The 21,022-nt window shown below is 39.9% G+C and overlaps 1 protein-coding gene across 1 annotated transcript in view; it reads right to left on the minus strand.

Moving 5' to 3' along the window:
- Positions 1-20,617, minus strand: part of LOC149227733 (uncharacterized) — a 266,646-nt gene extending 246,029 nt beyond the window's left edge. The window contains exons 1-5 of the mRNA XM_089375553.1: positions 20,498-20,617; positions 20,283-20,384; positions 19,981-20,040; positions 19,725-19,803; positions 8,868-9,012 (exon numbers count right to left, since the gene is read on the minus strand). Coding sequence (XP_089231679.1) covers positions 8,868-9,012; positions 19,725-19,803; positions 19,981-20,040; positions 20,283-20,378 — 380 coding nt within the window. The 5' untranslated portion in view covers positions 20,379-20,384; positions 20,498-20,617. The remainder of the gene's footprint in view (positions 1-8,867; positions 9,013-19,724; positions 19,804-19,980; positions 20,041-20,282; positions 20,385-20,497) is intronic.
- Positions 20,618-21,022: the final 405 nt, after the last annotated feature.

A 21,022-nucleotide genomic window follows, 5' to 3' on the forward strand; every position in this document is an offset into this window, starting at 1 on the left:
TAGGACTTTACATCATTGGATACTATCATCCACCTTTGAAGGAATTCGAATTCCTAACTTAGACACCTATCTATTTAGAAAACAAACTATTTAATTACAACTTGACAGCTAGCTATCTTTTAAGAGTCCTAATACAAATAGGACTAGAACTTCTAAAACAAGTCTTCAACACCCTTATCTGAGTCTTTAATACACTGTTTGATCAGTTTCCATCCCTGTCCTCGAGTTTGGTGATGACCATGATGCTGTTGCAAAAACCTGCTACAAAATGTCTTAACTGCCCTAAAAATCAGGAAACAGAGTTCCTCTTTTTTAGGCCCTTAACCCTTTGTTCTTATCTTCAAGCAGTTTCTCTGCTGGTGTACAGGTGTCAAGCATTAATGATTTGTTGAAACATTGTTTTCCATTTGTGCAAAAAGGGAACTCAAGCATGTGGATGAGAACATGACTATGCTTATGAAAATACTCTGTTTTTGTAGCACAATCTTCATTTTGTCTATGGAGTACTCCTTGAAGCTTTGCTACCTGCATCCCTGACATCTGAGAGTTCACACATGAACCTTTATCCATTGAAAACTTCAAAACTTGGAACTGATCTAACATTTCCTCCACAATGCATGTATGAGAACCAAATGATCACCTATAGCAGTTTCGTAGCGCGCTACGAAATTGCTATGTGTGTTCTTTTCAACATGGCCTGCAAAAAATCAATGGTTTGGGAGCTTTTTTTTTGTTTTTAATTTTGAGAGGACTAATGTATTAATCCAAAATCAAAATGACATCCCTTCATAGGTATTCTTCTTTGCAGCTGCTCTTCCTTTCTATGCCAAAATTCTTTTATGTGCCCAAAACTGTTTCAATACATCTCCTTCACTGCTTTTATTTCACACCTTGTTTCATCACTATTGTAGACCTCTTTTCCGGAGTGGTTATTTGCAATTTGGCTCCTGGTAAGTCTTCCTTGGACTGTTTTTCTAGATGACTGTTCTGGTATTTCTCCTTTAAGCTCAGACATCTTTCCCTTGGCAGACTTAGGAGTTTCAAGAATGACTGCTGAACTTTTAGCTACTAAGGTTTTGCTTGCCTTTCCCTTCACCTGCTTCCGTGGCTTTAACTTGGCAAACCTTTTTGCCCTAGTCATTTTAGACTTGCTAGCTTTTGATGATGAAGCTTCTTTGACCCCAGAGCTAGCATCTTCACTTGGCTTTTCTGTTCCAAAATCACATACAAACAAAAACGAAGACCAATCCTTTTTAACCCTTTTGAGTTCATTTAACACTATCAACTTAATTAGGCCATGATGAAACAGGGAAGTCTCACACCCTTGAGACTTTAGCTGAATTTTGTCTACCATCATAGCTATACTTCGAAATAAGAAGTAAGGAAAATCTAGAGAAATCATACTAGTAAAATGTATAAGTTTGAAATGATATGAATAGACCTTCTGATATCTGCCTTCACAGGTGAAATAACGCTGGATGTTGAAGAGCAGGTTAGTGTAGCTGTCCTTGATGTAATCTTTGGGAACTGCTTTGGTTAAGTTAGTTTCTGAAAACTATGGTTTCAAGAATTCCTTGCAGGGTTCCATATTGAATCTAAAATTCTTGAACTAGGCCTCTTGTCCCCTAGGAATTTCGGTGACCAATGCTATAACATCTAGAGAAACCTGCATATCAAGCATTCCGACCTTTGTCTTTAAACCATCAAAATGAAGTGCAAACTCCTTGGTTACTTTGGTATGCCCTCCTTGCAATTTTTTGCAAAACTTCCAGCACCCTACTTTCTTGAAGGCCTCCACAACCGCTTTGTCTCTGCTTATGACCTCAGTATTTTCTGGCTTGGTTCTCAAAGAATGTCTAGACCTGCGACACTTCTTTTCCTCCATCATCCTTTCTTCTAAGTCCCTGTAACAAAACCAGTTTGTCTTGTAATTCAATTGATCAGCCTCACTTGAATAATGATCAGCCTCGCCTGAATGATGGATGAGGAAAAACCTTGGTTGTAGTGTATTAGTTTTGGTATTTGTTGTAGGATGTAGTAAATAATTTGTTCAGTAATTTAACAAATAGAAGATACTTAATCAATTGCTACAGTGGAAATTTGGGTTTCCAAATTTTCACATGGTATCGGAGCTGCAAGTGAAGCGAGAGAGCAGAGCTGGAAGAGCCCAGTGCTGAAGAGGAGGTAAGTCGAAGTGCTGTGTAGGCAACAAATCAAATCCCCAGAGGGATTGTGCTGTCCAAGCCAGGAGGGCAAAGTTTTCGTGGGAAAATATCTCTCTGAGTGAGTCGATAGAGAGAAAGATTTCCAAATCGAAGTTTTCTAGTGTTAGAGGGAGCAACACTAAAGCATCAGCGCAGGAGCAATTTTCTGATGAGACACAGTCTTTTACAACAGTCGCTCGGGCAGAAAAATGTCAGAAGGAAGGAGACACTATTTTGAGGAAATTCTTCCTTATAAGACTTCTAGCCAAGTAGTCTGAATTATCATTTGTTGAGCAGCAGCGGAGAGGAGCAGATCTACTAACTCCAGCAGGAAGTGCGTAGGCTAGCCTAGTGCTGCGCAAAGGAGAGAGGAGGCAGTTCGACATTTCATTGGCCGAGACGGTAGCTAGTGGGTTAAGAGATCATGATTGGTTGGATGGTGCATCCAACTATGTGATCTTGAAGGCAAGGATCTCATGCCTTCTGGATGGGCACGATCTCAAAACCTATGTCGACATTGTGGTAGCTGTACTTGCGGATCTAGATTTGCTCAAGAAATACAAGGGTGAGATGGCAAAGGCCAAGCGATTGATCCTCGATGGAGTGAGAGATCATGTAGTGTGTCACATTGCCAACAAGGATACTGCCCGACAAATGTGGGAAGCATTGGCTACACTATACGAAGGACCTTTTGAGCAGCGGAAGATGTACTTGGAGCAAAAGATGAGATCCACACAGATGCAGAAGGGGGAATGCATTGATCCATTCCTAACAAAGCTTCAGGAAATCCAAGACTCATTGGCAGCTATGGGGTCAACACCTCAATCTACCGAGATGGTGAGTCTGGCCTTGAATTCTGTTTCAGAAGAATGGCAAGTATTTGTCCAGAGCATCCTAGGTAGAGAGAGGTTGTCAGATTGGGAAGGAATGTGGGCCACTATTCAACAGGAAGAGATGAGGAGAGACTTAGTCAAATGAAAACTTGATAGCAACAACAGCAGTGGGATGAAGCCCAAGGAGGAGGAAGAAAATGCAACCCTTCCATCAAAGGGGAAGCGGGAGCAGCGGAGAAAGAAGGACGTCTTGAAGATCAAGTGCTTCTAGTGTGGTGAATTTGGTCACTATGCTACACAGTGTCCTCTCAAGAAGAAGGACAAGGACGAGAAGCATGATCCGAAGGCTGCATCCACAAAGATCGAGGAGGAGGAGTTTGCCATGGTTGCCTAGATACCTCCAGGGGAGAGGTGGGGTGATCTAGTACTGTAGTTCGAAAGAACTGCAGATGGGCAGGATCCTTGAGGAGTCTACCTCTCGGATCAATACCTTGCTACCGGAGCCCATATCAGAAGTAGCAGGATGGACCAATGTCAGTTGGTGTAGAGGAGTGCTGGAGTGACAGTTGTAGTGGCTAGGAGTGCTAGAGACTGAGCAACGCAGAGCATAATTGGCAGCAGTGTAGTTGGCACAGTGCAGAGTCAACAGCAACGCAGAGGCTTCAGAGGGTCAGCGTAGAGACTAGCAATAGTTAGAACTCCAATAATAGATGCATCATGTTGAACATCTGTTCAGTAATTTTGGATGATTTTCCGTTGCTGATGCAGTGGCGGCAGCAGTTGGAGAAGGTTGCAATACATATGCAGTGTTGGCAGTGGCAGGGTTAGCAAGAATACAAATGCAACATTTGCGCAGTAGTTGGTAGGCAGTGATGTCAGACATCAATAACACAGAGGGAGATGTTACAGAGAAGGGTGATGCTTCAATAGGTTGCATTACTAGAGCACATTCCTCGTTAAGAGGGAGTGTTGATTTCTGGTAGCATCGAATGTGCTCTAAGCCTCAAAATTTGCAGGGAGGCTAGGACACATGCATTCCACAATACCCAGAAATCATTTTGGGAAATTCCACTTGGAGACAGTTTTATTAAAATAATTAATTATTTTTAATGGGTGCCTAAGTCTAAACTTAGGAAATTAAAATAATTAAAGGGTATTAATCAAACTGATGGTGAAACTTCTAGAAGAAGACGAAGATCGAGTCCGAATGATCTGAGCCATTGATTAAAATCTAATATGGGTCGTTGATTTCTCAACTGGAGGATTATAAGAAGGACTTCGATGGGCATTTGGAAAACACATCAGAGAGAGATCAAGAGATCTAATTTCTTAGAGGGAGTAGCACAATAGTTGCTAGAGAATCGATCAAGGTGATTTCTTGCAGTGAGGGGTAGGGATTGTAGACAAAAGGAAGCTTTCTAGATCTGGGGAGTGCAAGGCAGAGAAGGCAGAGAGTAGTTCAGTGAGGCAGCATAGTGCCACGCAGAGGCAACGCAGAGCTTTAGAGGGAGTTCGAATTCCAACTAGGAGAGACGAGATTCAATGCAGGAAGCCGGGGTGTGAGACCGGAAGGCTTGGAGATTGAATTTCCAGACAGTAGGAGGTCAACAGAGGGATTGACGCAGAGCCTAGCCAGAGTGACGTAGTTTTGCGTAGGGTTGACACAGAAGCTGCACAGAGGTAGCGTGGGGCCAGTCAACAAGCCCCAAATCAGAATCAAATCTCCCAGAACAATGTGAGATTTCTCTCACTAACATTTTTGATAGTTTCTCTCTGTATCGGATAGCCAGTTGGGCATCCAACAAATTGTACTTAGATTTACTACTGCATAATAATTAAAACCATTAGTTTCTGCACCGGTTTTCCCGCATTGGGTTTTTCTGGGGACACTTGTCCAAAAATAACGGTGTCATGTGTTGTGTATTTCTTTCTTGCTCAGTTTCTTGTTTCTGCAATTAATTGGTGAAGGCTGTAGTGTATTAGTTTTGGTATTTGTTGTAGGATGCAGTAAATAATTTGTTCAGTAATTTAACAAATAGAAGATACTTAATCAGTTGCTGCAGTAGAAATTTGGGTTTCCAAATTTTCACACATGCTTGGTTCACTTAGATGCAAAAATGATTGAATGTACCTGATGTCATAAGTTGCAGGACTGGATATTGTGTGTGATTAGAAGGTGGTTTCATTATGGGTTGGGCAACTTAATTGGGGCCTAAGTCCACTAGTGGATCATATTGACACCCATAGGTGAAGCGTTAAGAGCCATGGGACTCCTGTCGCTTGTAGACCATCATTCTTATCCATGGGCACCCTCAACACCTTACGAGGGTTTCACTTTGCCCCATATTATTTTCGAGATGATGCACTTGGACTAGCATACCCTAACCGACTTAGTAGTGATCACAAGGTTTGGCAGCTGATCAGAGGCCTAAATGAGGTTTGTCTCACCCCTTGAGACATGGGAGGGCTAGCACCATCCTCAGAGCCCTCAACGTTGGAGCAAAACCAGGCTATTTTGTCATCAGGAGACCCATGAAATCCTATTTGTGCCCCAAATGCAAAATTGGGGTCGACAAGATGATTTGCATGGAAGTCTAGGGGACAATCCCTAGATCATGATTTTGGAGCCCTCTACACTCACCTTGGCATTGGAAGAGCCCAACACATGATCTAGAAGGGCCTACGCATGCATGGCATCACCAGTTCAGCCTCTTTGTGTGTTAATCTTTACGTTTGCACAATGGTTACTAGGTCAGATTGTGACCTAGCGTGTTTCTTCACATTACTTTATGACTTAGCAAGGGCTTCTTGTCCTAATTTGATCTAGTAAGACTCATATATTTGAGATCACTTCATTGTAATCAATCACCATCACACTTGGAAACTTTAGACCTCTTAGAGGAACTCACATTTGTTTCTTTCTAGCTATTGGATATTTTTGGAATGCATTTTGATCTGGAATCTAAATTTGGATTGTCTTTGGAACTATTCTTTGTCAAATGGATAGAGATATTGCATGTTATCTTGTAAGTGCTCTTTGTTGAATATTATCATTTTGAATGTCTAATGTATGGAGCTATTGCTTCTAGATTATGCTAGTTTGTGCCCTAATTTATTGAAAATAAATTTTAAAGGCTATGTAGATGAATTTTGCATATGTTACTCATGCATAACATGTAATGAATGTTCCTATTGGTAATTTTTTTTTTTAAATCTCTCCCAAGAAACTCCATTTATCATTGAGTGAGTAAATGCTAGAATTTTGATACATAGGGCATCCAATTTCGGCCTCCTTAGCAACGAATTAGGCTTAACTAGAGCATCCTTAATTCCATATGCCCAAAGGACAAGGCACTAGTCCAAGTCTTTGGTGATCAACCTTAAATTTTCTCCATAATTTTCTATTCTCAAATTCGATCCTTTTAAGGCTAGGAAGGAGAATCTAGGGCTTGGAGCAAAATTTTAGGGAGGAGGCTTTTTGGTGGTTTGAGAGCCTAAACACCAAGAGGTAGGTCTTGACTACATGACCTATCATTTTGGTGGGCATCTACTAAAATTTCATCCATAAAATCTCTTTCCCTAGGTGTTGCACTAATTGGGAAACCCTAGTTTCTTCTCCCTCAACTTGAGGACTTTCTTGAAGGTTTCATGAGCCTTGTAATTATTGGAATCCATCACGGGGAACCTTTTTCTCATTGGTCTTAACCTCTAGAATTTTGTTAATTCCTAAAAACATCAAACCCTAGGACTTGAACCCTCCTTTATAGGTCTTTTCATGGAGAGCGAATTGCTTCTTGGGAAGCCTTGAATTTTGATTGTCTTTCTTTGAATGAGTCCTAATGAGATCATCATGCACCTTATCCATAACATATCTATTTCAAGTGATCTCATCCTTATCAGGACTCCTCCCATCAATGAAAATCTATAAAGAGTATGGGGGTTTTGGCTGAGGAGACATTGGTCCTCTACCCCATTGTTGTCCCATTGTCTAGTTTACACCTTGTAGGGTTTCCCTCTGTAAGTCCTGCTAGATTTTGTAACAATAGTTACCTTTGGGTTTAATGTACATATGATGTAGTGCGATTTGATTGATTGTTGGTGGACCGGGATGCTCCATCAACCTATTCATGTAGCAACACTTTTCCTCAACCTCGCATTTTCCTGCAAATGCAACTTTGATTTTGATGGCGAGGATGAGGCAAATTGACATAACACTGGATGTGGATGCCATTTCCTTAGAGAATATTGATGTATTATCTAAGTGGAGGGTGGAGTCTAAGCAACCTATCATGGAGGAGGCACCTGGATGGTTTGAGGAGCAATAAGAAGAACAATATGAGGAGCAAGAGGAGGAGGAGGAGGAGAGACAAGAGGATGTGACAGTATCAACTCCGCCTTTTAGAGGCACTGATGAGCCTAATTCTACACCCACCAGTGACCTTCAGACACTTGTTGCAGTGCTAGGGCCTTATGCTGTTAGGGACAAGCTTGGAAAACAGTCCATCATCTTTTCCCATAAAAGGGGAAGAGTGCATTAGCTAGCAGCTACTTTTGTTTTTGTTGTCCATGTACATATATCTCATTATGATGAGATACATTTATATATGTCATGTCATTTTGTATTGGTTCTCTAATTTTGAGTCCTTCATTGGACAACTATCAGAGTTCAAGATTCAGTGTCGATTATATATATAATGGATTGCAAATGAAAAATAATCCATCATATATCTATATATATATATATATATATAGTTCTTTCTCCATATTTATGTGTCAATGTGTTTATCTAATGTTGTTTTATCTGTTTAATTTTAAAAAAATGAATATATTATCTATTTTTTAATGTTCGCTGATTTTTCCATTTTTTTGGATCCTCACCAATTTTTTGCAGATTCTGATTTTTTCAGTATTTCTATTTACATGTTATTTGTTTTCTATTTTGAGTAAATCATATTACTGTTCTGCATTTATTTTCTATACAAATTATATTTTCAGATTTGTAAAACATCAAATAATTAATATCTCTCTTCGCCCAAGACCCCATACAAGGCACTGCTTAACCTTTCATTGGGTGAAGTTATCTTGTATATGGAATTCTCCCATAACCCTTCAAGAGGAAGTTGGGTTTAAAGAGTCGAGACTCGTGCCAAGGTGACAGTGAGCACTTATCATGTGTGTGTCATCTTAGCAGGTTGCAAGGACCTTGGCAACCTTTCTAGTTTGGGTGGTAACGGGCCCTTATCAGAGGCTTAAGGTTAGCTAGAGATGAGGGTGTATACGGGTTGATTCTTCAATGTGACGCAACTGTGCTTATTGAGGTGACAAGTTAATTGTGCAGGATTGAAGCACTTGCCAAGGAGGTTAAATTGCTTCTAGAGTTCTTTTCTAATATTTGTATCAAATATTTATTTAGACATAAGAATGTTGAGATGGATGCAAATGGTAGGTCTTCGTTTACCTGAGTCCTAAACAATTGGCTATTATTGAAACACATTAGCACTTGGTTCCTTTGAAATCAATTTTTCTTAGTTTTAATTACTTTGTACTTAGTTTTTAGGGTTGCCAATAAAATTAAATCATTACGTACATGTGAAGGAAAGGATAAAAGGGTTGAGTCAAATGAGAATATAATTTGGTGCATTGGTTAATATCCCTTGGTTTCTTGAGGTTGAATATCACTTTGTTAGGCCAGTTCAGTACACTATTGAGATAGATGTAATATAGTCTAGTTTTTTGTCATTTATAAAAAGAAAGTGGAGTGCAAGTAAACAATGAATAGATGAAAGTAGTACAACCGATCTTGACTAGGAAAAAAGTAGTTCAAAGTTACCTATAAACATATTGAAATGCACCAAGGACCCTACACTCTTCCAATGTTGCATTTGGCCCCAACAAATTTAATGCATCAGGTGCACGGGCACCGATAATACAATGATCATAAATCTCCTCAATACCATTTGCATTGACAAGTATACCTGCAATTACATGTTTACCATGAGAACATTTAGCATATCATCAACTTAACTATTTAATAAAGGCTTTGGTGTAGTCAATTAATTACATTATCTATGATCATTGATTTTAGAATTGAAGAGAAATATGAGAGCTAGAGTTCCCTATTATTTTTGTTCATGCGCTTGATCCATCTATTTGTGCATATGTGAATAAAAGTTTGGGAGAAACTTCTATACAGAATTGATGAAAGAAATGAGTTGTGCAAAGATATTACCAGAAAGATAAAAGATTATACTTTGTTAATGGTTGCTTAACCTGGTAGGTGAAAGTGGGGTGTTGTTATCACCCTATCAGGGTTCAAGTTTCTCAATGACTCACTTGTGTTTGTGCTCGTGCTTGTCTGTGCCTGTGCTTGTGAAAATAGGTGGGGCAATGTGCAAGTCCTGGATGACTTTGGCAGAGTAGATACCCCCATCCATGGCTTGTTAGCTGAAGAAAAATTATTTAGCATGGTAGGATGTTTATGCCTCGATGTTAAATTAAAAAAAGAGCAGTTTCTACTTATTTATGTTGATGGAAAATAAAAAAAAATTAAAAAAACTATTTAGATTTATCATGGACTATTGTTGACAAACCATTATAAATATACCCTCTAATTCAACGTGTATTATGTTAGTTTTTGGTAGCATCCAACATGTGTTCTAGTCCCGATTTGTGTCAGAGAGGCTAAAGAACATAAGATCTCCAAAACCCATAAAATGTTTAAGGAGAAAACACCTAGAGACCACTCAATTAAGTTGATTGATCAATAATTAAAAATGTTTAAGTCTAACTTAGGAAAATTGATTAATTAACAACAATTAATTGAGAAATATCGAGAAAGCTCTAGAGATTCACATGGATCGAGTCTAATATGATCTTAGTCGTTGATAACGACTTAATCATGGTTGTTGGTGCTCCAATGATAGATTATAAGATAAGATCAATGGGATGGAGATAGATACGTCGAGTAAGAGGGAGAGTGAGTTCCTTAGGTAGATCGAGCTATCCAATGCAATGATTCAGCAAGGAAGAAGAGTTCGAGCCAGAGAATGAGGAGGATCAGTGATTGATGGAGCAACAGAAGAGTTTTCTGGGAGAGGTTCCCAGTAGCAGATCAACAGTAATAGGGAGGCCAAAATATTTTTGCAGAGAGGCCGAATAACTAGTGCAAGCAAGCCAGAAACGCAGTGCGAGTTTCCAGAAGAGGGTTTGCAGAGTTTCCAGAGGTCAGATCGAGTTCCAGGAAGCAAAGTGAATTTATTCCAGTGGAAGAGGGAGGCAAGACGACTCCTCTGGAGCCAACTAATAGGCAATGCAAAGTTCCTAGGCCAAGCAGTGCGAATTCCTGGAGGTTGAGTTTCCTCAATGGGGTTCGGGCAGGTCAAAGGGAGGCTGAGATTATTTGCAGAAGGGAGAAAAAATCTCCAAATTATTTTTCCAATAGATTTGTTGGAGCATTGCCAATAAGGAATTCAGATGATTGTACTTAGATTTTACTGTTGCATAATAATGAAATAAACCCTCATTTGTTGCACCGGTTTTCCCTTTAGGGTTTTTCCAGGGACTATTGTTCAAAAATTATTGTGTCGATTCTTATTGTGTGTGTGCATATTTTCTTAGCTTCTAGTTTATTTTCGACTGCATATTTTATTTTTGGTGAAGATTGCAATTGTGAGTTTATCGATATTTCTCGTAATAATAAATAAACTGCATAACAGTTAGGAGATAAACTTACAGTAATTGTAATCAAGGAAATTTCAGATGGTATTAGAGCGATTTTGATCATATCAGAGGCTCAGTAGCAAGAAGGAGAATTTGTGCAGATTCAAAGGGAGCCCTGACCACGAATTTCTCAGATCTACACAGACCACCAGGAAGTGCGAATTGCAGAGGCAAAGGGTTCGATTTCCAAATCTGGGTTGGAGGAAAATTCAATCATCCTTAGAAGAAGAATTTGCAGGCAATGGTTTTGCTAGATAAAGGGTTCTAGTGAGCAGATCAATTATTTTGTTGAGCAAATATGGGCGCAATAGGTTTGCAGCAGGTTTTGCACTGGCAGATCAACACTGGGTGGAAGAGAAAGGTACACGAAATTATACTCAAGATGTCTTCAGTAGATTTCTTAGATTTCTCCAGTATGGTCGCAGAAAGATTTGACATTCAGGGAGCTACAGATTTTTCTTCCAAATTGGAGGACGAATTTGCCTAGATAGCTTGCCTCTCTAGCTTAACTTCATAGGGAGTCTGGTATATAGACAGTGGAGCGTCATCTCATATGACAGGAATTAGAGAATACTTCTCCAACTATAAGGAGAAGAAGACGGACTTCCAGATTTAGATGGGAAACAAGAGTAAATGTACACCAATTGGAGTAGGTACCATCGAGATTCAGAGGGAGTCAGGAGAAAGCACCAGTGTTACAGATGTGTTGCATGTGTTTGGCTTAGGTATGAACCTCATTTCAGTATCCAAACTGCAGGATATAGGATATGATGTCCCCTTTGTAGGGAAGAAGATGTTCATCAAACACCAAATCTGGAAGAGGTGAAGTAGATTGGAGTTCAAAGCAATAGGTTATATAAGTTGCAACTCAATTCTCCAATAGCACTAGTTAGCAGCAACAACATTGATTGCAGTAGCAGTGGAAGAGATCTGAATGAACTATGGCACAGGAGAATGGGACATTTACACCATGGAGCACTTAGGATGCTCAGGGAGACAATAATAGGTGTTCCAAAATTGAGCACGGAACCTGATGATGTGTGCAGAGGGTGCGTGCTTGGGAAATATGCTAAGGCAACATTCCCAAGAAGTGACAATCAATCAGATGGTGTACTACAACTTATACACTCAAATATTTGCGATCCTATGTCCACTAGATCTCTTTGAGGGTATGAGTACTTCGTCACCTTCATCGATGACTATTCCAGGAAAACCTAGATCTATTTCTTGAAGACCAAGGATGAGGCCTTCAGTCGCTTCAGGGAGTTCAAGGCTCTAGTAGAGAATGCGACAATGAAGAAGATCAAAGTGCTTTGCTTAGATAACGGAGGAGAGTACACAAATAGTGACTTCATGAGTTTTTGTGTGAAGGAAGGCATCAGGAGGGAGTGGACAACTCCATACAATCCACAACAGAATGGGGTAGAGGAGCGGAAGAACAGGTCATAGTTGGGGCTACAAAGGAAATGTTATATGACCAAGATTTTCCCAAGTTTCTATGGGTAGAGGCATGTAACATGACCATGTATGTACAAAACAGGGTTCCTCACAGGGCATTAAGGAAGATAACACCAGAAGAAGTATTCTCGGGGAAAAAGCCAGAAGTCAGTCAGTTAAGGATCTTTGGAAGCATAGCTTATTGCCATGTGCCAGCTGAGAAGCACACTAAGTTGGATCAGGTTGCAGAAGGGGTTCTTCGTTGGGTATAGCGAGACCTCAAAGGCACACAGGATTTACATTCATAGCAACAAGAAGATTATTGTGAGATGGGATGTAAATTTCATGGAGGATAGAGCCTTCAAGAAATCTTGCAAGTTACCAGTAGGTGATTAGAATGGGCTAGCAGAAGCTCCATTAGTCCAATAGCAGGGTCAGCCATAGGGACAGTCACAGGGATCTAGTACGGTTACTAGTACCAACATGACCTTAGATGTAGGAGATCTAATGGGTTCGCAGCAGTCAGAGTAGCAGAGGTAGGATGAAGAGTTGGTGGAGCCACCCACCACTAGCGGTCGAACCAGCAGGGAAGTTCGTCAGACATTGAGGGATGTAGAGGAGTTCGTAGGAGCTCATTGGACAAACAAGAGAGAATGCAGACAACCAAATAGGTACCAAGCTTTGGTAGAACAGGTTGTTGAACCTTCGAGCTATCAGCAGGTTGCATAGCATCAAGTGTGGATAGATTCCATGGTGGAAGAGTATAGCTCTATCATGACAAATGATGTTTGGGAGGTAGTGTCGAGGCATGTGGACAGGTCAACTGCGGGCTCTTGGTGGATCTATAAGATCAAGTAAGTAGCAGTGGAAGAGATCTGAATGAACTATGGCACAGGAGAATGGGACATTTACAACATGGAGCACTTAGGATGCTCAGGGAGATAATAATAGGTGTTCCAAAATTGAGCACGGAACCTGATGATGTGTGCAAAGGGTGCGTGCTTGGGAAATATGCTAAGGCAACATTCCCAAGAAGTGACAATCAATCAGATGGTGTACTACAACTTATACACTCAAATATTTGCGATCCTATGTCCACTAGATCTCTTTGAGGGTATGAGTACTTCGTCACCTTCATCGATGACTATTCGAGGAAAACCTAGATCTATTTCTTGAAGACCAAGGATGAGGCCTTCAGTCGCTTCAGGGAGTTCAAGGCTCTAGTAGAGAATGCGACAATGAAGAAGATCAAAGTGCCTTGCTTAGATAATGGACGAGAGTACAGAAATAGTGACTTCATGAGTTTTTGTGTGAAGGAAGGCATCAGGAGGGAGTGGACAACTCCATACAATCCACAACAGAATGGGGTAGTGGAGCAGAAGAACAGGTCTATAGTTGGGCTACAAAGGAAATGTTATATGACCAAGATTTTCCCAAGTTTCTATGGGCAGAGGCATGTAACATGACCATGTATGTACAAAACAGGGTTCCTCACAGGGCATTAAGGAAGATAACACCAGAAGAAGTATTCTCAGGGAAAAAGCCAGAAGTCAGTCAGTTAAGGATCTTTGGAAGCATAGCTTATTGCCATGTGCCAGATGAGAAGCACACTAAGTTGGATCAGGTTGCAGAAAAGGGGTTCTTCGTTGGGTATAGCGAGACCTCAAAGGCACACAGGATTTACATTCATAGCAACAAGAAGATTATTGTGAGATGGGATGTAAATTTCATGGAGGACAGAGCCTTCAAGAAATCTTGCAAGTTACCAGTAGGTGATTAGAATGGGCTAGCAGAAGCTCCATTAGTCCAATAGCAGGGTCAGCCATAGGGACAGTCACAGGGATCTAGTACGGTTACTAGTACCAACATGACCTTAGATGTAGGAGATCTAATGGGTTCGCAGCAGTCAGAGTAGCAGAGGTAGGATGAAGAGCTGGTCGAGCCACCCACCACTAGCGGTCGAACCAGCAGGGAAGTTCGTCAGACATTGAGGGATGTAGAGGAGTTTGTAGGAGCTCATTGGACAAACAAGAGAGAACGCAGACAACCAAATAGGTACCAAGCTTTGGTAGAACAGGTTGTTGAACCTTCGAGCTATCAGCAGGTTGCATAACATCAAGTGTGGATAGATTCCATGGTGGAAGAGTATAGCTCTATCATGACAAATGATGTTTGGGAGGTAGTGCCGAGGCCTGTGGACAGGTCAACTGCGGGCTCTTGGTGGATCTATAAGATCAAGTATGATGCAGATGGTAGCGTGGAGAAGTATAAAGCTAGGTTCATGGAAAAGGGGTATGCACAAAAGGAAGGCATAGATTATGAGGAGACCTTCGCCGCAGTTTCCATACATACTTCTATCCGGTCGATTATATTTGTAGCAACACAGATGGGATGGCAGATTCACCAGATGGACATCAAGACAACTTTATTGAACAGGGTGATAGAGGAGGAGGTATATATCAAACAGCTAGAGGGCTTCGAGACACATGTGTGCAGACTGAAGAAAGCTCTATACGGGCTCAAGCAGGCTCCCAAGGCATGGTATGGTCAGGTTAACAATAATTTGCAGCGGATGAGATTTGTCAGAGTGATGCATATCCCATCCTATACTATTTAATGGTAGAGGGTGAGCCACTCATCTTAGTGTTGTATGTGGATGACGTCTTCTTGACTGGGTCATCAGGGCTCATAGAGGACTGCAAGAGAAACCTGGTAGCAGAGTTTGACATGAAGGACTTGGGGCTGATGCATTATTTCCTAGGCTTGGAAGTATGGAAAGGATGGGGAGATCTTCCTTGGTCAAGGGAGATATGCTACAAAGATTTTGAAGAAGTTCAGGATGCAGGACTGTAGGCCTATGTCTATGCCTATGATTATGAATTGGAGGAAGATAGATGCATCCAAGTATGAGGACATTGATCCAACCTTGTATAGACAGTGTATCAGTTCCCTCATGTATCTGGTCAACACTAGGCTAGATATCTACTTTGCAGTCAACGCTCTTAGTCGGTTTATGGTGGGACTGAATTGAGTGCATTGAACAACAACGAGGCACATTCTGAGGTATTTGGACGATATAGTTGAGTATGGATTGAGGTATAGTCGAGGTGATGGTGTCAGACCACATTAGATGTTTCTTCAGTGTTGGATCGAGACTTGTATCTTTGTGCAATAGGAAACATAAATTCGTGGCATTGAGCTTTACAGAAGCAGAGTACATGGCAGCTAGTACAGCCACATGCGAAGCTATATGGCTTCAGAAGCTACTAGTAAGCTTGTTTAGTTAGAAGTTGGATGCGACCAATATCTATTGTGATAATCAGATTGCATCAGGCTCTCCAAAAATCCAGTGTTTCATGATACGTCGAAACACATAGACACTCGACACCACTTCATCAGAGATTGTGTACAACATGGAGCAGTCTAGCTACAACATGTTCCCACAAAACAACAGGTTGCAAATATACTCATGAAAGCTCTAGGGAGAGCTAAGTTTGTTTATTTCAGAGAACAAATGGGTATAGTGGAGAACCCTTTTCAGCAGTAGAAAGATCAGTGTCAATAGGCACAATCAGATCTTGAGAGACAATGTAGAGACTAGTTGCAGTCAGTTACTAGAGGGGCGTAGAGAGTCGAGACAGATGAACGTAGACAATTACTCAGTAGAGAGTGCAGAGACTAGTTGTAGATCCAATACAGGGACACAGTGGATTCGTATATTAGTTCTCAGTTGCAGCAACAACAACAACATGAGATCAGATGCAGCACAAGTAGTGTTGGCAGTAGTGCAGAGTCAGCAATAGTGCAAATGCAGGATGGTTCAATGACAGGGTTATTAGTTTTTGGTAGCATTGGATGTGCTCTAGCCATGAAAATTGGTGGAGAGGCTAAGGCACATGAGTTCTAAATAACCCAAAAACCATTTAGTTAAATTCCACCTGGATTGTATTTTATTAAAATAATTAATATTTTTAATGGGGTTCCTAAGTTTAAACTTAGGAAAATTAAAGTACCAATGGGTATTAATCAAAATATGGGTGAGAATGATCTAGAAAGTGGATCAAGTCAAGTTTCAATCTTAGTTGTTGATTAGAGACTTAATCTCAGCTGTTATAGTCTCAACGAGAAAAGTATAAGAAGGAGGCTTGGGGTTCAATTAGAAACACACATGGAGAGAACGAATTGATCTAGAGTTCGATTTCTAGTTCTAGGAAGCTGAGAAATTTGAACTAAGTGATCATTCTGTAGCAGAGGGGTAGAGATAGTTCAGGAATACTGGGCAGAGAGGCAGAGAGCCACTAGTGGAGGCAGCGCAACACCTAGAGGGACTGACGCTGGGCTAGTCTAGGCCCATGCAGTCTTGACACAGAGCCAGAAGGGCCAGCGCAGAAGTGAGGCTGCCCTCACACAGAAAGCGGAAATTGTCGGGGAGCTGCCGAAACAGTAGGGAGAGGTTGACGCAGAAGCTCCAGGAGGCAGAAGAGATAGTGCAGTGTTGACGCAGAGCCTGTAAGGCTGACATAGGGCCTATGCAGAGATAGCCAGGGTTAGCTAGTTCTGCTGCCGGATCACCCAGAAACTACCGGGTGAAGAGAGGTAATCTCACTTAGTTTTCCGCCATTATATTTTTTCTCTGTCACTGGATTGCCGGGAGGGAAACCATCATTGTATTCAGAACTACTACTTAATAATATAAAACCCTCAGAGTTGCTGCACCGGTTTTCCCGCATTGGGTTTTTCCAGGGACTATTTTGTCCAAAAATAACGGTGTCCTATGTATCTTGTTCTTTACTCAGTTTCTTGTTTCATGTAATCAAATTAAATTGGTGTAGGCTGCAAAAGTAATTTACTTCAGTATTTTCAGAAAATAACTTGATAATTTATATTAAAATCAAGTAGGAGAAGTAAATTCAATTTTGCTGCAGTAGGGGTTCCTTGAGGATAGGAATTTTCACAAGGGTTAGCAGATGATCAGCATAGTGTTGATGGACAGTGACAGCTAGTTGTATCACAGTTGTCAGATATCAACAATGTGAGGTGGTCCAGCTACAGACTTCAGGATATTCATCAGGCTTATGGGTATGGTAGTGGAGTGGAGAAGGCAGAACACATTCCTCTCTAAGAGCGAGTGTTAGTTTTTGGTAGCATCAGACATGTGTTCTAGTCTCAATTAGTGTCATAGAGTCTAAAGAACACAAGATATACAAAACCCAGAAAAGGTTTCGGGAGAAAACACCTAGAGACCACTCAATTAAGTTAATTGATCAATAATTAAAAATGCCTAAGTCTAACTTAGGAAAATTGATTAATTAACAACAATTAATTGAGAAAGATCAAGAAAGCTCTAGAGACTCACATGGATCGAGTCTAAGATGATATTAGCCTTTGATAACGACTTAATCATGGTCGTTGGTGCTCCAACGAGAGATTATAAGAGAAGATCGATGGGATGGAGATAGATACATCGAGCAACAGGGAGAGTGAGTTCCTTAGGCAAATTGAGCTATCCAGTGCAGTGATTCAGCAAGGAAGAAGAGTTCGAGCCAGATAAGGAGGAGCATCAGTGATTGAGGGAGCAACAAAGGAGTTTTCCAATAGAGGTTCCCAACAACAGGTCAACAGTAGTAGGGAGGCCGAAATATTTTTACAGAGAGGCCGAATAGCTAGTGCGAGCAGCCAGAAACGCAGTGCGAGTTGTCGGAAGAGGGTTTGCAAAGTTGTCAGAGGTCAGATTGAGTTCCAAGAAGCAAAGTGAATTTCTTCCAATGGTAGAGGGAGGGAAGACGACTCATCTGGAGCCAGCTAGTAGGCAGTGCGCAATTCCCAGGCCAGGCAGTGCAAATTCCTGGAGGCCGAGTTTCCTCAATGGGATTTGAGCAAGTCAGAGGGAGGTCGAGATTATTTGCGGAAGGGAGAAATTTCTCCAAATTATTTTTCCAGTAGATTTGTTGGAGGATTGCCAGTAAGTCATCCAGATTATTGTACTCAAATTTTACTGCTGCATAATAATAAAATAAACCCTCATATGCTGCACCGGTTTTCCTTTCAAGGTTTTTCTGGGGACTATTAACCAAAAATTATTGTGTCGATTCTTATTGTGTGTGTGTATATTTTCTCAGCTTCTAGTTTATTTTCCGCAATGTATTTTAGTTTTGGTGAAGACTGCAATTGCGAGTTTATCGATATTTGTTGTAATAACAAATAAACTGTAGAACAATTAGGAGATAAATTTCCAATAATTGCAATCAAGGAAATTTCACATATTATAAAAACTGATAGAAATTGGCCATTAGGTTTCGAACAAAGTAATAAATTAACTATATTTTGAAATTTAAAAAAGATAACTTAATATTTTATATGCTTCCTAAAACAATAGTCAGTGATTTTTGGCATGCCAAGAATGTAGCCATACCTTCCCATAAGATTAGGTTTCGAACAAAGTAATAAATTGACTATATTTTGAAATTTAAAAAAGATAACTTAATATTTTATATGCTTCCTAAAACAATAGTCAGTGATTTTTGGCATGCCAAGAATGTATGCCATACCTTCCCATAAGATGGCACTTTGATAAGTATCTAAACAGACTTCAAAATATTATTAAGAAGAAGCCATGAATAGGAGTCGTGAAATATAACCCAAACTACAAAATACTGCAGAATTGCATTGGCAATTTTTCTTGTATTGCATGTTGCAATGAATCCCATGGTGATTTATTTTGTGAAGACTGGATAGGTGATATAAATATGCTTTAAAAGAACATTTCAATAATTATCTTATTGAAATCTTCATATTGGGCAGGGTGGAAAAAGAACTATGGCATGAACTGAACTCAATGAATCCCACCGACTTTCTTTTGTTAAAATGTTTTCTAATCCCAGATTATGCTGCTAGTATTTTCATATTGAAGTTTATGTTTATACCGCTATAACATGAAGGTTAACAACCGCCATCATTTTGATGTCAATTTTCAAGGGAGCCTTTAATATTGTTTTTGCAATGGATTGATTGAAGGGTTGAATGTAATACCCTATAAAATATGTGAAGGTATGTGGGTTTATCAAAAAAAAAAAGTACTTGTATGATAAAGGGGAGAATGGTAGGTAATCTTAGTTGTTGCAATGATACTCTGATTGTCAATTGCCTTTGGTCAAGAAACACTGTGAGAGAGCTGGGGCATTAGATTTTCTGACAGGAAATTGAAAAGAGAATGGTTCACACGAACATACAAAGTGATGCAACTGCATCATCTCTTTGTTTATCTTTGTTAGATCTTAGAATTTGAATCATTCTCAGCATAGGCTACATTTGCTTAGGTCATGTTTTTTCAGGTGCTGTTTTGGTGCTCCTACATTGCATTTTTACTGATGTACTTAGCCGTCCCATTGACTTATTTGTGGTAATTTTCTCTACATTAATAAAAATAATCTTGTCTTATCTCATTGTTTCATTCCAACTTTTATGGTTTTAATTAAGAGCTTATGCTTCAGAGTGAGGAAATGTCACAGGCTGTAAGGAAGAAGAAACTTACCTTCTTTGGTGGTTGAAATCCTTTGTACAGAGCAATTTGTCTTAATCTTACAACCCCTTTTCCCAAGCTCTTCGATGACCTGTTATTATCATCATTTTCTTTTCATTCCAGCTACAAAATATTGTTGTGAACTTAAGAAAACTTGCTCAGCGAGGTTCATTTTATCTGTATTATTGGATAAGTAGATATCGTTTTGATTAACTCTCAAGCAAAACAAGTTTGTTAACAAAGTGTTTGGTCTGGAGTTTCACTGCACCTTCTTGACATACGTGTGAGAGCCGCCCTTAACTGTCAGCCATTGTGGTCGGTTAAATATCTGCAATTCAGCGCAAACTAAAACAACTTAACGGCATTGTGTCCTGAACAACGCTTTTTCTTTAATATAGTTGCTTCCATTTTAAGAAAAGCTATAGTATGGGCAATATCATAACCTTTGAAGGTTCTCAAAGGTAAGATAATAATACAAGTCAATACAATTATATCTCGTGTTATTGCATTTGAAGGTGCATGATACTCGAATCAAATCGTATCGAAGTTGTGATCAATTTGGAATATTACCTGGAGTAGGCAATGATTGAGGCAGAAGGAAAGAACGGAAATGGCTGAAAAATCCATAACCTTGTTCAAAGAACAGGGCCAGATTGATGCACACATAGGAATCTGCAGAGGGTTATCACTCATAAATCATTACAGATTCCTCATTCTAAACTTTCTATCTAGAAATAATAGCGAAATAGATAAATAAAAAGAACCTTTCTACAAGATGTATTTACCAAGTAGCAATTTTGAAACTGTTGTGAATAGCCGTGCGATTGAATGAAATGTCCCAATGTTTGATTAATGTCAATGTCGGGATTATTCTCAATGTTCTCGAGATATCTGTAAGTCGCATTTCAAAATTCAGTTAGACGATTCATAAAATACAACTACATAAAATTGAATGTAAATATAATCATGTAGAATTCCACATGACTTACATATGCTAACATCCTTAACCTCGATGTGCTTGAAACAAACAGAAAAGGAACCGTTGCTAAAAAGTGGAACTTTTTCAGTCGTTAATGTTTAATTCAGGATCAGAGCACTGACAACATGTTCAATTATGTCATGGATGTGTAATCTCCAATTTCAATTATTTACCTGTCTGGGTTAAAGAAAAGATCAATCAATCACTCATTTTTACCACCTTTTTATAGTTATATCCATTCATTGAAGACTTATGGCATCAAGAACTTGATCCCAAAATGCTGGAAACACATTTCAGGAATTTTGGTAAGCTTCCTTATACGAAATGTGTT

The sequence above is a fragment of the Pinus tabuliformis genome, chromosome J, assembly GCF_031772625.1.
Source record: "Pinus tabuliformis cultivar Carrire ecotype Pingquan chromosome J, CPIR1, whole genome shotgun sequence".
Lineage (NCBI taxonomy): Eukaryota > Viridiplantae > Streptophyta > Pinopsida > Pinales > Pinaceae > Pinus > Pinus tabuliformis.